The 20,367-nt window shown below is 56.9% G+C and overlaps 1 protein-coding gene and 1 pseudogene across 1 annotated transcript; both read left to right on the top strand.

Moving 5' to 3' along the window:
• LOC133352904 (uncharacterized protein DDB_G0285291-like) overlaps positions 1-3,750 on the top strand; it is a 6,513-nt pseudogene extending 2,763 nt beyond the window's left edge.
• A 363-nt stretch (positions 3,751-4,113) lies between these two features.
• Positions 4,114-18,672, top strand: LOC133352897 (calcipressin-2-like). The gene is made up of 4 exons (XM_061568898.1): positions 4,114-4,242; positions 5,922-6,164; positions 8,433-8,604; positions 14,284-18,672. Exons 1-4 carry the CDS (start codon positions 4,114-4,116, stop codon positions 14,439-14,441), a joined length of 702 nt encoding a protein of 233 aa, XP_061424882.1. The 3' UTR covers positions 14,442-18,672.
• Positions 18,673-20,367: the final 1,695 nt, after the last annotated feature.

Here is a 20,367-nt window from a genome sequence, read left to right as displayed (position 1 = left end):
GAAGTCACGTAGGTAAAAAATAAATAATAAAAGATAAATAATAAAAATAATAGAAGAATAAAAATACTTGATATAGCAATCGTGCTGTGACGGTTCCACCTGAAGACGGAAGCTGGTGTTGCCTCCGAAACGTCGTGATTTAGTATTTCTTCTATTATTTGTATTATTTTTCTTTTATTATTTATTTTTTACCTACGTGTGACTTTACCGAAAAAACCTAAGAGTATGTCCTCCCCCCCCCCTAGTTCTGTCCGTTCACCCTGCAGGTTCTGTTTATTTCCTCATTTCCATACACGGGGCACATTGGGGTGTACGGGTGGAAATGCGCATTATAGCTGTCAATTCAATTATCGGTCCCTAAGTGGCTTTCCAAGCCAATATTATCCCGCCGCAGCAACAGCAGCAGCAGCAACAGCAGCAACAGCAGCAGCAGCAGCAACAGCAGCAGCAGCAACAACAGCAGAAACAGCAGCAGCAACAGCAGCAGCAACAGCAGCAGCAGCAACAGCAACAGCAGCAACAACACAGCAGCAACAGCAGCAGCAGCAACAACAGCAGCAGCAACAAGCAGCAGCAGTCCTCTGTCTAAGTGGGCAAAGCTGTGGGTCGTTTTCAACCTTCTGGGTGTCATCAGCCAGGCGGGGAGTTGTTGAAACCCATGCTGCGGCTCCCCAGATGATCTCTGCCCCCCCCCGACCCCCTCATCAACGAGGAGGCGTCGGGTACACGATGGTCCCGGGCGGTTGGGGGCCGTCCATAAATGACGTCACGCGATTTTGGACGATTTTTGACCCCCACCCCCCCTCGTCACACGGTGTCACAAAAAGTCAGACCCCCCCCCCCTCGAATATGACGTCACAAAGCTCTGCCCCCCCCCCCCCCCCCCCCACCTAAAGAAAAAATAAAAATGCTTCAAATCGCTTTAAACTATTGTCATTGTAGTGCGTATTTAATGTGTCGCTGCACTCTGATGTTGTAGGAGAAAACATTTATTAAAACGTCTATTTATTTAAAATTGTGAATGTTGTTGCTTCAGCACACCGGTGGGCTAAAGCAGTGAACTATTTGTCTTTGTCAACGTGACACATTTTTTACTGATTGGCCGTGTCGGGTGGTGGAGGGTTACGACACATTTATAAATAAACGCGATCTAAACCCAAAAATCGTTGATTATGAGGCTTATGGGTCTCTGCGTGAGTCGATGAACCTCTGAGTCTGTGTAGATCTGACGCCGTGGATCGACTCGCGGATGAATGAGGCAGCTTCCCGTCCGCTCGCTCCGCGACTCACCTCCCCCGAGTGGGGTCTCCGTGAATGGCGATAGAAACAACACAGACGCGGCTCGAGGAGGTGGGGAGAGACCCCGGGCCTCACGGGGACCCCGCGGGGACCCCACGGAGACCCCGTGGGAGTGGGGGGAGGGGGGTATTCGAGAAGCACGTGGAGGTTGGGGGTAGAGACAAGGATAGATGTCGGGGTACAGGCTTCAGGTTAGTTGTGTAACGGAATATGGGAAGGGTTCTCCGGTAGGGGTACAGGGTTAGTGGTGTGGGGTAGTATAAGGAAGGGTATTAGGGTAGGGTATAGGGTAGTGGTATGGGGTAGTATAGGGAAAGGTTATAGGGTAGGGGTATAGGGTTAGTGGTGTGGGGTAGTATAGGGAAGGGTATTAGGGTAGGGTTAAAGGATTAGTGGTATGGGGTAGTATAGGGAAAGGTTATAGGGTAAGGGTATAGGGTTAGTGGTGTGGGGTAGTATAAGGTAGGGTTATAGGGTAGGAGTATAGGGTTAGTGGTGTGGGGTAGTAAGAGGTAGGGTTTTGGGGTAGGAGTATAGGGTTAGTGCTGTTGGGGTAGTAAAAGGTAGGGTGGGGGTATAGGGTTAGTGGTGTGGGGTAGTATAAGGTAGGGTCATAGGTTAGGGGTATAACGTTAGTAGTGTGGAGTAGTAGTATCGGGAATTGTTATAAGGGTAGGTGTATAGACAGGCAGGGCTTGTAAGGGGCCACGCCATGGCCTAGTGGTAGCACGTCCGCCGCTTGTTGCAAATGTTCAAGGTTCGAATCCAGCGGCCGCCCCGATTAATACTGCGGGTTTGCGTCATCCAAAAACACACCGCGTGCCTCGCAGCGGACGTTAAAGATCCGGCGGCGTCCTTCGCGAGAGTAGGCCATAGCGTGCCAACTTTGCCACTTTGTCACAGTTCCTATGATTACTGTTACGTTGCTTTTATGGCTTTATTTTGGTGATTTCGAAAACGCTTTTTGGTTTGGCCATGTTTGTTTGTACGGAGTTAGTCTGATGGCTTTAATCTAAGTTGTCTTGTGGTTGTTGTTGTTGTTTGATTTGCATCCCACTGGGATTTTTGCACACAGCGTTGGTGTACGGTGCTTTTTCTGCAATATTTTGCTGTCTTTTCCTGGATTTTCTGTTTGTACATAGTCACTTTAAGATGTTTTCATGTTCATGTTTTTGTTTGTTGCGGTTGCACCCGATTCAAGAGCCGAATGGCTCACAGGGCTATACCAAATAAATGAAACTGAAACTGAAACACCGCAAAAAATTACTCAATTGTGATGACTGTAATCAGTCACATCGCAAGTTTTCGTCCCATTACTGGTTGGCAGACCCCAGCGCCTGGCAATCGTCGGTAGCGCTGGCTCCGGCTTCCGTTCCGCTCGTCCTTGTCGGCCGTGGTTTTGCCCCGCACCTCCGTTGTGAGATGCGGTTTGCGCGAATGCCGCGAAATACAATATCGCACGGCGGTAATTTTAACGTCTCGCGGAATATCTTCCGGGTCGTTGTGGGCACTGCTGGAGCGAGTGGCACGTGACTGGTAGACGTACCCACCGCAGCCCCACAGCGAGACGTATACTGGATGTGGTGTGCTGGGTGCTGGAGATATTTTTTGGCGCACTGACCCAGACAGACTCTACTGAAATGTATCCCTGGGTAGAGGGTAGAGTTATGGTTAAGGCCAGAGTTAGGGTTAGAATTAGGGTTCGAGTTGGGATATAGGGTTGGAGTTAGGATTAGGGCTAGCGTTATGGATAATTTTAAGGGTCACGGGTTGTTTTTTAAAGCAGGTTTTCCAGTTTCCTCTCTAACGTGATCGGCCAAAAGGCCCCAACGTGGCAGGACCCTCCTCAAAGAGGAGTCTGTGAGGACTCTGCGTGGCTTTGCTGGATGCTTTGGAATCGTCGTCATCGCCGTCATCGCCGTCATTGTTGCGATCTTGCTCTGCCCCTCGCAGGGACGATCGACCGCTCGCTCAGCAGCAGTCGGAGCCGCAAACGGGAAACGGTCCCGGAGCGCACGTCAATTAGCGAAGGGCTCTTGCGAGTGACCTTGGCTGGTCCGCTCACGGCGGAGTGACGTGCGCGCGCGCGTCTCTAGCGCACTGCGCTAACCGGCGCGCCGCGCGACCCGAGTTCGATTCCCGCTCGCTGCCGATATCGGTGACGAATATCTGCACCGGTCCTGAGTCTTCCCTAGGTCGGCTCGGCCTTGCAATGAGTACCTGGTGAACGGTGGGTAAACGTCAGCAACTGGGGAGGCAAAGGCAGCCGGGCGTGGTGTTGGCCACCCTCCCCCTCTCTCTCTCTTGTTCGTCCATGATAGTTGATGATGACCGTGGCACGTTTGTCATTTTGTGGGGTTTTGATGAGTGCGCAGATGGCTGAACAGGCCACTCCGAGCCCGGAATCCTCTGTGGCACCCTGGACAGGCCAGGGAGGATGTAGAGCTCTGAGTTGCAGCCACAAGTCTTCCCTTGGTAGATTTGCGCTGCCTGCCTCTTCAAGATAGCACAGGAGCTGCTTCTCCTGCTCTCACAGAGGACTGCACCCTCATATGCCGTGCTGGCCTTAATAGGTGCTCGCTAACAGCACTATGCCCCAACACGGGGCAAGTTTTGCCTCTTGTCTTTGTGTGCGTGTCTGGCGGCGCAGTCGTTAGCGCACTGCGCGTCGAAGGATGAGTTAGATTCTGGGGCGTGGCTGATATCGACGAAATAAAAATGAGAACTTGAAGTTGAGCATCGCCTAGGTCGACTCAGCCTTAAATGGGTGCTTGGTTCGAGTCTCATTTGCCAACAGTGGCCTGGCTCACCAAAATGAGGACAGAGGCAACGGTGACGAACCGCTGTGATGTAAAGAGACACCGGAGCAAGAGCAACCGCCACATGGGTGAAATCTACAGCTGCCTTGTCAATCCACTGCTGGATGAGAGCCTCTCCACGCCGGTCTGTCTCCAGCGGGAGTGGGTTTCACTTCAGACCCTGGTCAGCACGGGGAGGTGGAGCCGTCGGGAGGTTGGTGGCAAGTCAGGATCAGTTCATATTTCAGATACAATACACTTCATGTGAATTATTTATCACCGTTAGATATTCATTCTATGACGTTTCTGGCCAATGTGGTGAGCGGTTCGTGCGCGTGGCAGGAAAGAAGAGCATTCGGAGAAAGCCCACGCCTTGCGAGAGGGGGCAACGCTCTATCCCCGTACAGACGGAAACCGATGGCGATCAGTCCACTTGCTCGACTGCTTTCTCCTGCCCGAGCCAGGGAAGGCAGATTGGCGATATTTGCGTGGCGGTGATCCACCAACTCTCGCTGTTGCTGCTGCCTCCAGAGTGCGAGATCACAGCCAGCAGCCACGTGCAGAAGCAGAAGTGTAGCCACCACCGCCACCACCGCTACCACCACTGCCACCACCACCACCACCGCCGCTAACCGCCACCACCACCGCACCCGCCGCCGCCACCCACCGCCGCCGCCACCGCCGCCACCCACCGCCACCGCCGCCACCACCACCACCACCGCCACCGCCACCGCCACCGCCGCCACCGCCACCCACCGCCACCACCACCGCCATTACTGCCACCACCACCGCCACCACCATCACCACCGCCACCACCACCACCACCACCACCGCCGCCACCGCCACCACCGCCACCACCACCACCACCACTGCCACCACACCACCACCGCTCGCCACTCATATGGGGCCATGGCTGGGAATCGAACTCGGGTCGTCGGTGTTGCAGAGGATTGCGCTAATGACTGCGCCACCGCTCCAAACCGACCATGTGCCGCCGATGTGATTGAGAGGATCTCGATTGAAAACGAACTTCTTTAGAGCTGCTTTTTGTCTTGAGTTTGTCGTCCTTGTCTCGCACCTCCGATGAACACGGTTGGCTACGTACGGTGCGAAAGAAGTTCAACACACGTACGTAAATGTATATTGAACGGTGGTTTGTGATTCATGGTTATGGGCGGTCCCCAGTGGTTCGCGGTGATTAGGAATGGCGAGTAATTAGCAATGTTTAGTTAGTGATGGGAACATGAGTGTGTGTGTGTGCGGTGAGTTATAATCAGTGGCGCTTCGTGATGATGGAGTTTCAGTGGCACTTACTGGCCAGTGGGACGATTATCTAAAGCGGTCCTAGGCCTCCCCTAGGTCGACTCGGCCTCAAATGAGAACCTGGTGCGGTGTGTAAACATCGTCGCTGGTGATACAAAGGCGGCCGGGCGTGGTGCTGGTCACCCACCCCCTCGTGTACCGTGCCGACCTTAATAGGTGCTCACAAACAGCAGTCTGTTCAGGCTATACGGGTGGTTTAAATTTCGATTTAAAGCTTCAGACTCTGTCTTCTCGACAGACCTGTTCTTCACCTGAGGACGGCTGCTTGCGTTGTGGCCGAAACGTCGTGAGAATTATTTTATTATGTTTTATTTTTATTATTTTATTATTTCCATTCTACGTGACTTTACCGAAAGAACCAGGAAGATATACGGGGGGTCTTTGGGTGCTCCACCCACCACACCCTCAAACGCCGCCCCACACACTTAATAGGCACTCGCTTACAGCACTTGGCCCTAAAGTCTGCCCAAGGCTACAAGGGGCACATTTGTCTTTGTGCAGGCTGAGCTCGTCGCGCTGTTCGGAGCGCAGGGAGGCCGCGTGGCGTGGCCCCGCGTGCAGGAGGAGCAGGAGGAGAGGGGGGCGGAGGAGGAGAGGGGGGCGGAGGAGGAGGAGCGGGGGGGGGCGCCCCCCCCCCGCGTCGCGGTGCAGTTTGCGAGCCCCGAGGCGGCGGCGCGAGCGCGCTCGGCGCTGCACGGGACGCGGCTCCCAGGGGGGGGCACGCTGCACGTGCACGCGGCACACGTACGTGGGACACCGCTCCCATCACCATCACCCAGCACCACCAACACCCACCACCGCCAACACCACCCATCACCCACCGCCACCAACACCCACCATCACCACCAACACCCACCACCGGCCCCCCATCACCCACCACCACCAGCACCGCACTACCACCAACACCCACCACCGGCCCCCCATCACCCACCGCCACCAACACCCACCATCACCACCAACACCCACCACCGCCAACACCCCCCCATCACCACCAACACCCACCACCGCCACCCCATCACCCACCGCCACCAACACCTACCATCACCACCAACACCCACCACCGCCAACACCACCCAGCACCACCAACACCCACCATCACCACCAACACCCACCACCGCCAACACCATCACCCACCGCCACCAACACCTACCATCACCACCAACACCCACCACCGCCAACACCCCCCCAGCACCACCAACACCCACCATCACCACCAACACCCACCACCGCCAACACCATCACCCACCGCCACCAACACCTACCATCACCACCAACACCCACCACCGCCAACACCCCCCCAGCACCACCAACACCCACCATCACCACCAACACCCACCACCGCCAACACCATCACCCACCGCCACCAACACCTACCATCACCACCAACACCCACCACCGCCAACACCCCCCCAGCACCACCAACACCCACCATCACCACCAACACCCACCACCGCCAACACCACCCAGCACCACCAACACCAACCACCGCCAACACCACCCAGCACCACCAACACCCACCACCGCCCCCCCATCACCCACCGCCACCAACACCCACCATCACCACCAACACCCACCACCGCCCCCCCCATCACCCACCGCCACCAACACCGCACTACCACCAACACCGTCCCCACCATCACCCACCACCACCAGCACCACCACCAACACCGCACCACCACCCACACCGCACCACCACCCATCACCACCACCAACACTGCACCACTACCAACACCATCAAACCCCCCCCCCCCCATAACCCACCACCACCAACACCACCACCAACACCGCTCCCCACCCCCATCACCACCAGCACCGCACCACCACCAATACCCCCTCATCACCGCACCACCACCAATACCGCACCACCATCACCACCGTTCCCTGCAACACAAAACCACACAGCAACACCCCACACACACACGTATCACACTCATCACACACAGCCCCCCACCCTCACGTGACCCACAAACTTACACCCCCCCCCCACAAAACCAGGCGCTTTGGGGTGGACCCCCTTACAGTACCCCCCCCCCCCCATGCCAATCCACATCACCACTCCACCCCCTCCCCACACCCCGGTGTATTTTGACCCCTGACCCCGATCATCCCGACTCCGGCTTAGTGGCAGCCCCCGCGGTGGTCTACAGCTCCTGCTGTTGTTGTTTTTGTTGCTTTCTATCAATGGTCGTCGGCTCGTCACCCACACGAGCACTGTCCAGGCTCCCTCTGCTGAGACCAGGCTTCCTGCTGACACCAGGCTCCCTGCTGACACCAGGCTCCCTGCTGAGACCAGGCTCCCTGCTGAGACCAGGCTCCCTGCTGAGACCAGGCTCCCTGCTGAGACCAGGCTCTCTGCTGAGACCAGGCTCCCTGCTGACACCAGGCTCCCCCTGCTGACACCAGGCTCCACCCTGCTGAGACCAGGCTCCCTGCTGACACCAGGCTCCCTGCTGACACCAGGCTCCCTGCTGACACCAGGCTCCCTGCTGACACCAGGCTCCCTGCTGACACCAGGCTCCCTGCTGACACCAGGCTCCCTGCTGACACAAGGCCCCCTGCTGACACCAGGCTGCGCCCTGCTGAGACCAGGCTCCGTCCTGGCTGGTGCAGACCTGGCCACACGAATCATCCTTGCAGACAAGCCCAGTGTCCCTGTCCCCAGCTCTCTCTCCCTCTGTCTCCCTCTCCTCCTACCCCCCTGTCCCCGTGTCCATATCCTCACCTTGGCGTCTCCTGACTCTGCTCCAGAGGTCGCAACCGGGTACCCGATACCCGTACCCTACCCGATACCCGGCTACCCGTACCCGGCCGGGTATCGGGTACGGGTATCCGTTTGCGACCCTGGTGCGGCCGGGTACGGGTAAGGAATCAAAACCCGTTTGCGACCTCTGCTCTGCTCCTCTTACCCCGTGTCCCCCTCTCCTCAACCCTTGCCCCCCCCCCCTGGTGTCTCCTGTCCCTTAACCCCAATTGACCCCCTCTCCCCTATCTCCCTCCCTCCCCGTCGCGCAGGCCGTGATGGGGGACCCCCAGAGTCCCGGGGCGTCGCTGGCCCCACCCCAGCCGGGCCGCGTGTGGCTCATCTCCCCCCCCGGGTCCCCCCCCGAGGGGTGGCAGCCCAGGCCCGACCCCGCGCCGCTCGTGAACTACGACCTCCTGTGCGCCATCGCGCAGCTGGGACCCGGTCAGTCTTCCTCCTCCTCTCTGCTAATTTCCTATCGCGGGATGTGCGACCGGTGGCGGGATGTGCGACCGGTGGCGTGAGGCACAGACTCGCGTAGAGAAACATAGACACGACCATTGGGCGGCGTAGAGATCGGTAGCTTGTCGATCAACGGTGTCAGATACGGACTCGCATAGAGACCCACAGACTCACATTGAGGTTTATGGACTCGCATAGAGAACCACAGACTCACATTGAGGTTTATGGACTCGCATAGAGAACCACAGACTCACATTGAGGTTTATGGACTCGCATAAAGAACCACAGACTCACATTGAGGATCAAGGACTCATATAGAGACCCACAGACTCACATTGAGGTTCAATGACTTGCATAGAGACCCACAGACTCACATTGAGGTTTATGGACTCGCATAGAGAACCACAGACTCACATTGAGGATCAAGGACTCACATAGAGACCCACAGACTCACATTGAGGTTTATGGACTCGCATAGAGAACCACAGACTCACATTGAGGTTCAAGGACTCATATAGAGACCCACAGACTCACATTGAGGTTCAATGACTCACATAGAGACCCACAGACTCACATTGAGGATCAAGGACTCACATAGAGACCCACAGACTCACATTGAGGTTCAATGACTCACATAGAGACCCACAGACTCAATTTGAGGTTCAAGGACTCACATAGAGACTCACAGACTGACATTGAGGTTCAAGGACTCGCATAGAGACCCACAGACTCACATTGAGGTTAATGGACTCACATAGAGACCCACAGACTCACATTGAGGTTCAAGGACTCACATAGAGACCCACAGACTCATATTGAGGTTCATGGAATCGCATAGAGACCCACAGATTCACATTGAGGATCAAGGACTCACATAGAGACCCACAGACTCACATTGAGGTTCAATGACTCACATAGAGACCCACAGACTCATTTTGAGGTTCAAGGACTCACATAGAGACTCACAGACTGACATTGAGGTTCAAGTGAGAGTGAGTGTGTGTGTGTGTGTGAGAGTGTGAGTGAGTGTGAGTGAGTGTGTGTGTGTGTGAGTGTGTGAGAGTGAGTGTGTGTGTGTGTGAGAGTGAGTGTGTGTGTGTGAGTGAGTGTGTGTGAGTGTGTGAGAGTGTGTGTGGGTGTGTGTGAAAGTGAGTGTGTGTGTGAGTGTGTGTGTGAGTGTGAATGAGTGTGTGTGTGTGAGTGTGTGAGAGTGAGTGTGTGTGTGTGAGAGTGAGTGTGTGAGAGTGAGTGTGTGTGAGTGTGTGAGAGTGAGTGGGCTCGCCTTCCCATCAACCAGAGGCGAGGAGTGGTGGTCGTGGTTACTTATGCCCCCACCGAAGACGAACATCCGTGGAGGGATGCAAGCAAAGCCGATGAGTCAGACGCTTTCTATGACCTCCTGTCACAGGTGCTGGCTAAAGTGGCCACTCGGGACAGAGTCATCTTGTTGGGTGACTTCAATGCCCGAGTTGGTCATGATGCTGACACCTGGTCTGGAGTGATTGGAAGGCATGGGCCAGATCAGCTCAATAATAACGGTAGGAGGCTGCTAGATTTTTGTGCAGCCCATGGGCTTGTAATTACCAACACGCTCTTCCGGCATCGGCGCATCCACACAACATCATGGATACATGCCGGGTCCAAGCAAGAACATCTGCTGGACTACATAGTGACGGACCAGCGGATGCGAACCCATGTCCTTGACACCAGGACCTACCGTGGAGCTGATCTGTCCTCTGACCATCGACTAGTCATCTGTAAGATGCGCCTGCCTTTCTTCCACTCCGGTGGTGGGTGTACACCCAGGATCCCATTCCAACCAAAAGTGGCCTGGTCTCAGTTAGCTGATGAAAGTTGCAAGCGAGAATTTCATCATCGCTTGCAGCTGGGGTTGGCATCGTCCCCCACTCCACCTGATGTCGAGGGTAAATGGGCGAGGTTTAGGACTGTGACTCATGCAGCTGCAATGGCTGCTTTGGGTACGCGGTCCAGACCTCCCCAGAAACCCTGGCTGACAGAGGAGGTGTTCAGGTTAATTGAGAAAAAGCGACAGGCCCACTCTCATCGCCTACAGCATCCCACGTCAGAGAATGAGGAGGTTTACCGCAGCCTTCGCTCGGAAGTTCGGAGAGCCGTAAGGCGTTGTAAGGATGGGTGGTGGTCGCGGGTTGCTGAGGAGATGGAGTCTGCCTCAGTGGCCCGTGATCACAAATCACTATTTAACTCCATCAAAAAAGTAACCTGCAGCGCCACACCTATTACCATCATTAGAGGAAAAAACGGTGATCCAATCTCCGACCCCCAGGAACAGGTTTGCAGATTTGCTGAGCATTTCTGTGAGGTCCTGGGGGAGGGAAATTCTCTCAGCCAGGAAAACATCATGGCACAAAGTGGGGATAACCCTGCTGAGGCTGCGGTGCCTCAAATATTGGAAGAGGTCACCCCCTGTGAGTGGCTGGCTGAGGTTCCAGCTGTTGAGGAAGTACTGAGGGCGATCCGGAGTCTGAGACCAGGGAAGGCACCGGGCAGAGATGATCTCCCAAGCGAAATGCTGAGGGAGGGTGGCGTTTGTGCACAGACTGCCCTATATGACATCATAACAACAGTCTGGACCACTGGACGGGTTCCGCAGGACTGGAAGGATGCCCTGGTGGTCCCCCTCTTTAAGAAGGGGGACCGCACAGACTGTAACAACTACAGGGGCATCTCACTCCTCAGTGTGCCGGGTAAGGTCCTGGCAAGGATTATTCAACATCGCCTTGCTAGGCACGCTGAGGAGGGGCTTGCGGAGCCCCAATGCGGTTTCAGGAAAGGGCGGTCCTGCACAGATGCCATATTTTCTGTCCGTCTGCTACAGCAGAGGTGTAGGGAATTCCAAAAAGACCTACATCTCTGCTTTATTGACCTGGTCAAGGCCTATGATACCATCAGTAGGACTGGACTCTGGGTTGTTCTTCGTGCTTTCGGAGTCCCTGACCCTCTGCTCACGATCATTAAGGACCTTCATGATGGTGAGCGGGCCCGGGTAAAACTACGTGGCCGGGAGTCGGAGCCTTTCCCTGTACACCTTGGGGTGCGACAGGGATGTCCTCTGGCTCCCACATTATTTAACATCTATTTTGACCGCGTAGTTCGTGAAGCCTTCAATAGCTGTACCGGGGGAATTTCCGTTTGGTACAGATATAATGGGAGGCTGATCGACGCCCGGGTGCGATCAAGGGATGGCTCCCTATTGGTCAACCACGTTATGTATGCCGATGATTTGGTAATAGCTGCTCATTCAGAAGAGGAGTTGGAGGCGCTGCTGCTGAGACTGGAGCGTGCCACTAAGAGGTGGGGCCTTACCATCAGCCCCACCAAAACCAAGCACCTGCCTGGGTATTTTGTACCATCGGACACTCCACCCCCACAACTCCCAATTGGTGATGGGGCAGTTGTGGAGAGAGTGGAGAGTTTCCCATACCTGGGCAGTGTGCTTATGACCGGCTCCAGTCTATCAGCAGAGGTCTCACTCCGAATCAGTCGAGCGGCAATATCTTTTCATCGGTTGCGTAACGCTGTGTGGAAGCTACCTGGTCTGTCGCTCCGCACGAAGCTTCAGGTCTTCTCGGCCACGGTCATTCCCTCCCTTCTCTACGCTTGCGAGACGTGGACCCCCCTGGTGGAGCATCTTCGCCGGTTGGAAACATTTAGGCTGGCCTGCCTACGATCCATCCTGGGTTTAACCAGGCTGGATTGTGTGAGGAGCTCACAAATCCTTGAAAGATCTGGGCAAAGTCCCATCAGTGAGCTCCTCCGGCAGGCAAGGCTGCGTTGGCTGGGTCATGTAGCCCGCATGCCCAGCCACCGCATGCCTAAACAGCTTTTGTTCGGCCGGATCGAGGGGGCTAGACGGGCGCGGCACGGGCTGGAGAAGAGATGGAGTGATGTGGTACAGGAGGACGTGGAGCTGAGTGGACTTGCCGATGACTGGTACCAGCGGTGTCAAGATCGGCCTCAGTGGAGGAGGCTCGTGAAGGACGCTACTGGGCAGTTGGAGGCAGTCGCCCTCCAACAACAACGGAGGGCGGAGGAGCGACGCTCACAACAACGAGCGGAGCGCCGGGTGGCTAAAGCACAGCAAGTTGGCACAGTAGGGGGCACAGGTGGTGCATCAGCCAGTCATCTCGGTCATCTCGGTCAGTCGACCAGTGGCACCTGGGTCTGCCCCGTGACCTCCTGCCAGCGGGCTTTCGACACTTCACGTGGCCTCAAGGTGCACTTGGCCTGGCACAAGCATCGTGGTGACGTCACCGCCACTTAGTGGCGAATGGCGGTTGTTGTTGTTGTTGTGTGTGTGTGAAAGTGAGTGTGTGAGTGAGGGTGTGTGTGAGGGGAGTGTGAGTGAGTGTGTGAGTGTGAGTGAGTGTGTGAGTGTGTGTGTGAGAGTGTGTGAGTGTGTGTGCCTACGATCCATCCTGGGTTTAACCAGGCTGGATTGTGTGAGGAGCTCACAAATCCTTGAAAGATCTGGGCAAAGTCCCATCAGTGAGCTCCTCCGGCAGGCAAGGCTGCGTTGGCTGGGTCATGTAGCCCGCATGCCCAACCACCGCATGCCTAAACAGCTTTTGTTCGGCCGGATCGAGGGGGCTAGACGGGCGCGGCACGGGCTGGAGAAGAGATGGAGTGATGTGGTACAGGAGGACGTGGAGCTGAGTGGACTTGCCGATGACTGGTACCAGCGGTGTCAAGATCGGCCTCAGTGGAGGAGGCTCGTGAAGGACGCTACTGGGCAGTTGGAGGCAGTCGCCCTCCAACAACAACGGAGGGCGGAGGAGCGACGCTCACAACAACGAGCGGAGCGCCGGGTGGCTAAAGCACAGCAAGTTGGCACAGTAGGGGGCACAGGTGGTGCATCAGCCAGTCATCTCGGTCATCTCGGTCAGTCGACCAGTGGCACCTGGGTCTGCCCCGTGACCTCCTGCCAGCGGGCTTTCGACACTTCACGTGGCCTCAAGGTGCACTTGGCCTGGCACAAGCATCGTGGTGACGTCACCGCCACTTAGTGGCGAATGGCGGTTGTTGTTGAGTGTGTGTGTGAGAGAGTGAGGGTGAGTGAGGGTGAGTGAGGGTGAGTGTGATGCTCGAGTCAGGCTCCGTGTGCTTTCACCGGTGTGAGGCCTCTGTGGCCATGGTGGTTGCTCATGAAACAACCGATAATTGCTCATCTCGCTGATTGCTCGTCTCGCTGGGCAGAGCTGAGCAACAAGCAGGGCTCCGACAGGAATCTCAGCGCCATGCAGAGATCCATCGACTCACTGAGACACATCCATAGACCGACACAGACACCCATAGTCACATGTACACCCATACATTTACATGGATCCCCGTAATAATAATAATATCAACTCCACACATTCAAAGACAATAACGCTGCGGGCTGAATAGGAAAACTACACCGCATGTGACATTTCAGGCGGTGGCCCTTATTATTCCTAGCACGTGGATAGAGAGGCGAGTCGAGCGGACGCTGGTGGCTCTACGTATGTTGACCTTCTTTCGCACCGTCCGCAGCCAACCATGCTCATCGGAGGTGCGACAAGAGTGGGAGACTGCACCTGTTTACGCCGTCCCCCCATCCGTCTGTACCCCCACCCCGCCGCGCCGCCCTCCCCCGTGCAGGAGACAAGTACGAGCTGCACGCCGGCACGGAGCGCACGCCCAGCGTGGTGGTGCACGTGTGCGAGGGCGACGCCGAGGCCGCCGCCGCCGCCGCCACCGCCCCCAAGATCGAACCGACCCGCCGACCCGAGGCCGCGCCGCCCGCCACGGCACCCTGAGCAGTGCGGCGTGGACCACGTGGCGCGGCGTCACGAGACCACGTGGCACGACGCACACGGCACAACGCACGCGGCGTCACGAGACCACGTGGGCACAACGCACGCGGCACAACGCACGCGGCACAACGCACGCGGCGTCACGAGACCACGTGGCACGACGCACACGGCACAACGCACGCGGCGTCACGAGACCACGTGGGCACAACGCACGCGGCACAACGCACGCGGCACAACGCACGCGGCGTCACGAGACCACGTGGCACGACGCACACGGCACGACGCACGCGGCGCAGGAGAACCCACGCGACACAACGCAGATGGCACAACGCACGCGGCGCAATGCAGATGGCACAACGCAGATGGCACAACGCAGATGGCACAACACACAGGGTGCAACGCATGGAACAACACGCCGCACAACACGCACGGCACAGCAGAACCCACGTGGAACAACACGCGGCACGGCACCTGCAGCATTCACATCACAAACCATGTGGCACAACGCATGCATCGCACGATCACCAGTACACGTGTGTATGTGTGTTGAACTAGGACTGCTTTAGATAATCGTCCCACTGGCCAGTAAGTGTCACTGAAATTCCATCACGAAGCGCCGCTGATTAGAACTCACCACACACACACACACTCCAGTTCCCATCACTAACTAAACATTACTAATTACTCGCCATTCCTAATCACCGCGAACCACTGAGCACCACCAATAACCATGAATCACAAACCACCGCTCGTAAACATTTACGTGCGTTGAACGTCTTTCGCGCCGTACGTAGCCAACTGTGCTCATCTTGCTACGGCTGCGGCTCGACACCAACAGCACAAACAGCACGGCACTGGCACCGCGTCTCAAACAGTACACGATCGCAGCACTAGCAGCACACTCCCTCTCACGCACAGCACTAACACACGATCACAGCACTAGCAGCACACCTCTCATACACACAGCACTAACACAGGATCACAGCACAAACAGCACACTCCCTCTCACACAGCACTAACACACGATCACAGCACTAGCAGCACACTGCCTCGCACACACAGCACTAGCATCACACCTCTCATACACACAGCACTAACAGCACAGGATCACAGCACTAACAGCACACCTCTCATACACACAGCACTAGCAGCACACTCCCTCTCACACACAGCACTAACAGCACAGGATCACAGCACTAACAGCACACCTCTCATACACACAGCACTAACAGCACAGGATCACAGCACTAACAGCACACCTCTCATACACACAGCACTAACAGCACAGGATCACAGCACTAACATCACACCTCTCATACACACAGCACTAACAGCACAGGATCACAGCACTAACAGCACACCTCTCATACACACAGCACTAACAGCACACTCCCTCTCACACACAGCACTAACAGCACAGGATCACAGCACTAACAGCACACCTCTCATACACACAGCACCACTTGCACGGGAGACACTCACAGCTGACACCGCCGCGTGTCGCTCCGGCGAGGGAGCACGCATCCTCGTCTCTTACCCAGGGCCTACTTTCCCACTCGTTATTTTTCGGGTCGCCGCCAAGGCTGGAGAAGGTGGCCCGCAGCCAGAGCGAGAAGTGTACTACGTGCGGTGTGACGGGTGCGGAACTATTTTCCGGGCCACCAAACTGGCCAGACACGACCTGAAATGAATCCCTGACCACCGTGTGACCACGTGCATGCGTGGCCCTGCCAGGGCCGCAGATCTGCCACATTTTTCCATAGATCCATCCACGTGTTTCCAGAGATCTGTCATGTGTTTGCTTGAATGACCCACGGAGTAGAGGGCATCCAAGGGTCACTGCACCCCTCGTAAGGCTCACTGCTGATTCCCATCGTAGCGAGTGTGTGCAAAGTTCGGCAAAGATTTGGTGAACTTTCACCCCCCCCCCCTCCTCCTTCCCTCATCTCATCATATCTCGGAAGCTAAGCAGTCGTGAGCCTGAGCTTGAATGGGTGACAGAGGTCGCAAACGGGTTTTGATTCCTTAACCGTACCCAGCCGCACCAGGGTCGCAAACGGGTACCCGTACCCGGCCGTACCCGTATCCTACCTGTACCCGGCCGGGTACGGGTAGGGTACGGGTATCGGGTACCTGATTGCGACCTCTGGGATGAAGCCATGTTGCAGGCGCGGGTGGGTTGATTCTAGGAACTTGAATTGTGAGAAGAGACAAGACGTTGGGAAATGAGTGACAAACGGTTACTCACCAGTGACTCACGGTCTACCCGTACCCGGCACACCAGGGTGGCAAACGGGTACCCGTACCCAACTGGGTACGGGTAGCCGGGTATCGGGTAGGGTACGGGTATTGGGTACCCGGTTGCGACCTCTGACGGGCGACTACTGTGCTCAGCAGGTTGCTATCGGCTGAAATTCAGCTCTGGGGTATAAGCCCCCAGCTGCCGATTGGTTGCCGACTTACGATTGGCAGAAAGAGGTTGTGCTCTCGCTCGGTAGTTCTTGCTCAGTCGGCAACAGTGAGAATTGCCCGATTGCAGGGGTTTGTCTTTTAATTTTTGACAACATTTTTTCATTTTTCGAAAAAGATGTACGGCCAGATGTGAACGGGGGAGGGGACTTTGTGGCGCAGGCATCGCCCGACGTGAACTCGCGCACTGCCCACGCGGAGCCCACAACGCCCTCGACACGAACCCTCCCGTGGGTCCCGAGAACCCCGACAACGCCCGCGTCTCGGCACGGCGCAGCGAAAGAGAAGCGGTGGTGGGGAGGGGGGTCCGTGGGGGGAGGCCGTGAGTGGGGGGGGGAAGGCCGTACATCCGCTTGCGGTGGTCCCGCTCGGCCGCGCGAGGCAGCAATCGCCGTGGTAACGACCCTCGCCCCCCACCACCCGCTTCACCGCTCTGGGAACGCGAGGTTCCTGGGAGACACCCGGCGGGGTTTAGCCGGCCACGCTTTGTTTGCGCGGAGAGCGGGAGACCCCGTGGGCCACGCACGACCCATGGCTTCGTTGGGTGCGGCGCGCGGGAAACCACGGGGTGGTTGGCATGAGTGCCTACGTACGGTGCGAAAGAAGTTCAACGTAACGTAACGTACGTACGTGCAATGCAGGGTGCTTCAAAAAAAAGTTAACACTTCAGAGAATTTGCAACAATACCACGAGAAATGTGCCTCCGGGTTCTGGAGACCACTTGGAGAAGATTCCAGGCGTGCGTTGACAACGATGGCGAACAAGTGGAGACTTTTTGAAGCTATTAACATCACATTTGTCATAATGTTACAGTGTATTATCCGTTCTTTTTCCATTAAAAACGATAGTCCCATATAAGTGTTAAAAAAGATTCGAAGCACCCTGTAATTTTTCCCGGTTGCTCAGTAGACTTGGGAGGTCGGGTGGCATGTGACTCGTAGCAACGTCCAAAGCAATTACATGTGTGCGAGACGCCGTGTGCCTGCCGTGAGAAATATTTGTTTCGGGTCGCTGACGCAGACAGAGCCAGCTGAAATTAAGCCCCTGGGTGAGTGACCACTTCGAAATGGCCTACAAACTGTACACACACACACATTAGCGTCTTAGTTGGACATGTGTCAAAACGAACTTCGCATCTCATCAGATTCCTCCTGCAGCCGAAATAAAGACTCCGATTCTTAGCCGCACTAGTCGGGTGCTAGAGGGGGACGAAAACATTTTCCCGATGACCTGGCCACAACAACAACGCTGTGTCTGATTGTAACGGCGCGCCTCGCAGCTGCTGTCACTCACAGAGAGCTCCGGCACGCGCCTGTGTTTGTGTGTTAACGTGTCGCTCTCTGGCAAAAGGCATTTAAAAGTCCTCCGTAAGCAAGAGGTTTCCCTGCCCCCCGACCCTGGCGTAGAATGTAGACCGTGGTAGTGTGGCATTGCCCAGCCTGGCTGTCGCGACTGTAAATACACTACTGCCTTGCTGCTGCTGCTGCTGCTGCCGCCGCCGCTTCTGCTGCAGGGAGTACGCGTGGAAGGCAATTCCAGCTCCCGGGCCACTTAAGAGGCCCCCGTCTGCTCTGTGCCCGCTGTGGCCTCCCCCGTCGTGCGGGTGGTGGCGATGAACACGGTGTACATACTGAGAGGAGGCGCATGTGCTCACAACCCCCACCCACCCCTCGCTTGTAAATACTTTTGTAAATTGCGCGATCGCCGCGTGTGTTTGTTGCCGTGCTGCCCCGACTTCAAATAAACGTCCCCACGTGTCGCGGCCGCACTGCTCCTTCGTGTGTGATGTCACAAAGGCGTGGTCCCGCGTCACGACGGCGTGGTCCCACGTCACATCGGCGTGGTTCCACGTCGTCACGACGGCGTGGTGACGTCACGACGGCGTGGTGACGTCACGACGGCGTGGTCCCACGTCACATCGGCGTGGTTCCACATCGTCACGACGGCGTGGTCCCGCGTCGTCACGACGGCGTGGTCACGACGTCGTCACGACGGCGTGGTCCCGCGTCGTCACGACGGCGTGGTCACGACGTCGTGGTCCCGCATCGTCACGACGGCGTGGTCCCGCGTCGTCACGACGGCGTGGTCCCGCGTCGTCACGACGGCGTGGTCACGACGTCGTGGTCCCGCGTCGTCACGACGGCGTGGTCCCGCGTCGTCACGACGGCGTGGTCCCGCGTCGTCACGACGGCGTGGTCCCGCGTCGTCACGACGGCGTGGTCACGACGTCGTGGTCCCGCGTCGTCACGACGGCGTGGTCCCGCGTCGTCACGACGGCGTGGTCCCGCGTCGTCACGACGGCGTGGTCACGACGGCGTGGTCCCGCGTCGTCACGACGGCGTGGTCCCGCGTCGTCACGACGGCGTGGTCACGACGGCGTGGTCCCGCGTCGTCACGACGGCGTGGTCCCGCGTCGTCACGACGGCGTGGTCCCGCGTCGTCACGACGGCGTGGTCCCGCGTCGTCACGACGGCGTGGTCCCGCGTCGTCACGACGGCGTGGTCCCGCGTCGTCACGACGGCGTGGTCACGACGGCGTGGTCACGACGGCGTGGTCCCGCGTCGTCACGACGGCGTGGTCCCGCGTCGTCACGACGGCGTGGTCACGACGGCGTGGTCCCGCGTCGTCACGACGGCGTGGTCCCGCGTCGTCACGACGGCGTGGTCCCACGTCACATTGGCGTGGTCCCGCGTCACGACGGCGTGGTCCCGCGTCGTCACGACGGCGTGGTCCCGCGTCACGACGGCGTGGTCCCGCGTCACGACGGCGTGGTCCTGCGTCACGACGGCGTGCTCGACACGGCATCCGTTATTCACCCTCGTCCCCAAGAGTAGTGAGCCTGTCCGGCCCTGCTGAAGCCCACTCATGTCTCTTAACAGTTTGGATGATGCGTGCTTCTCCACTCTCCATGCTGGATCATGCACTTTTCAGTTGCGTTACTAGGTGCTGGATATATTTTCCAGGTAAATAATCCGGATAGACCTGGCTGGAATGAATGGATGAGACACGCACACACACACACATATCTGGAGACGGTGAGATGCACACGGTTCAGAATCAGAATATTTATACTCGCGGAATCCGATGAGTTATCAAGCTCTTGTGCAGTAGTTCACACATGTCCAGTAGTTCACACATGTCCAGTAGTTCACAGATGTCCAGTAGTTTCACAGATGTCCAGTAGTTAATTCCGCTTCGCAGTGAACACAAATGTTCAGTTTGGGCCCCCTCGTTTAACGTACCGGAGTATAAGGGGCTGTGGTCGGCCTAACACTCATCCCTAACCCCCCACATCCTCACTTGTTCCCACATTCGCCTCTACGGAGGGCCAATGAACACGGCTGTCGGTGCGCATCTCTGGGGGGGGGCAGAGGAGGGTCCATAGCCAACTGAGATTGACGGCGTGGCTGCTGCGGTCTGTCACGACGGCGCCCGGGAGTCAGGCGCAGGGAGGGCTCAG

This window comes from Lethenteron reissneri, chromosome 5 (genome assembly GCF_015708825.2).
Source record: "Lethenteron reissneri isolate LAM-NWPU_2019-01 chromosome 5, ASM1570882v1, whole genome shotgun sequence".
NCBI classification, from domain to species: domain Eukaryota; kingdom Metazoa; phylum Chordata; class Hyperoartia; order Petromyzontiformes; family Petromyzontidae; genus Lethenteron; species Lethenteron reissneri.
This window is presented reverse-complemented; position numbering and strand designations above follow the sequence as displayed.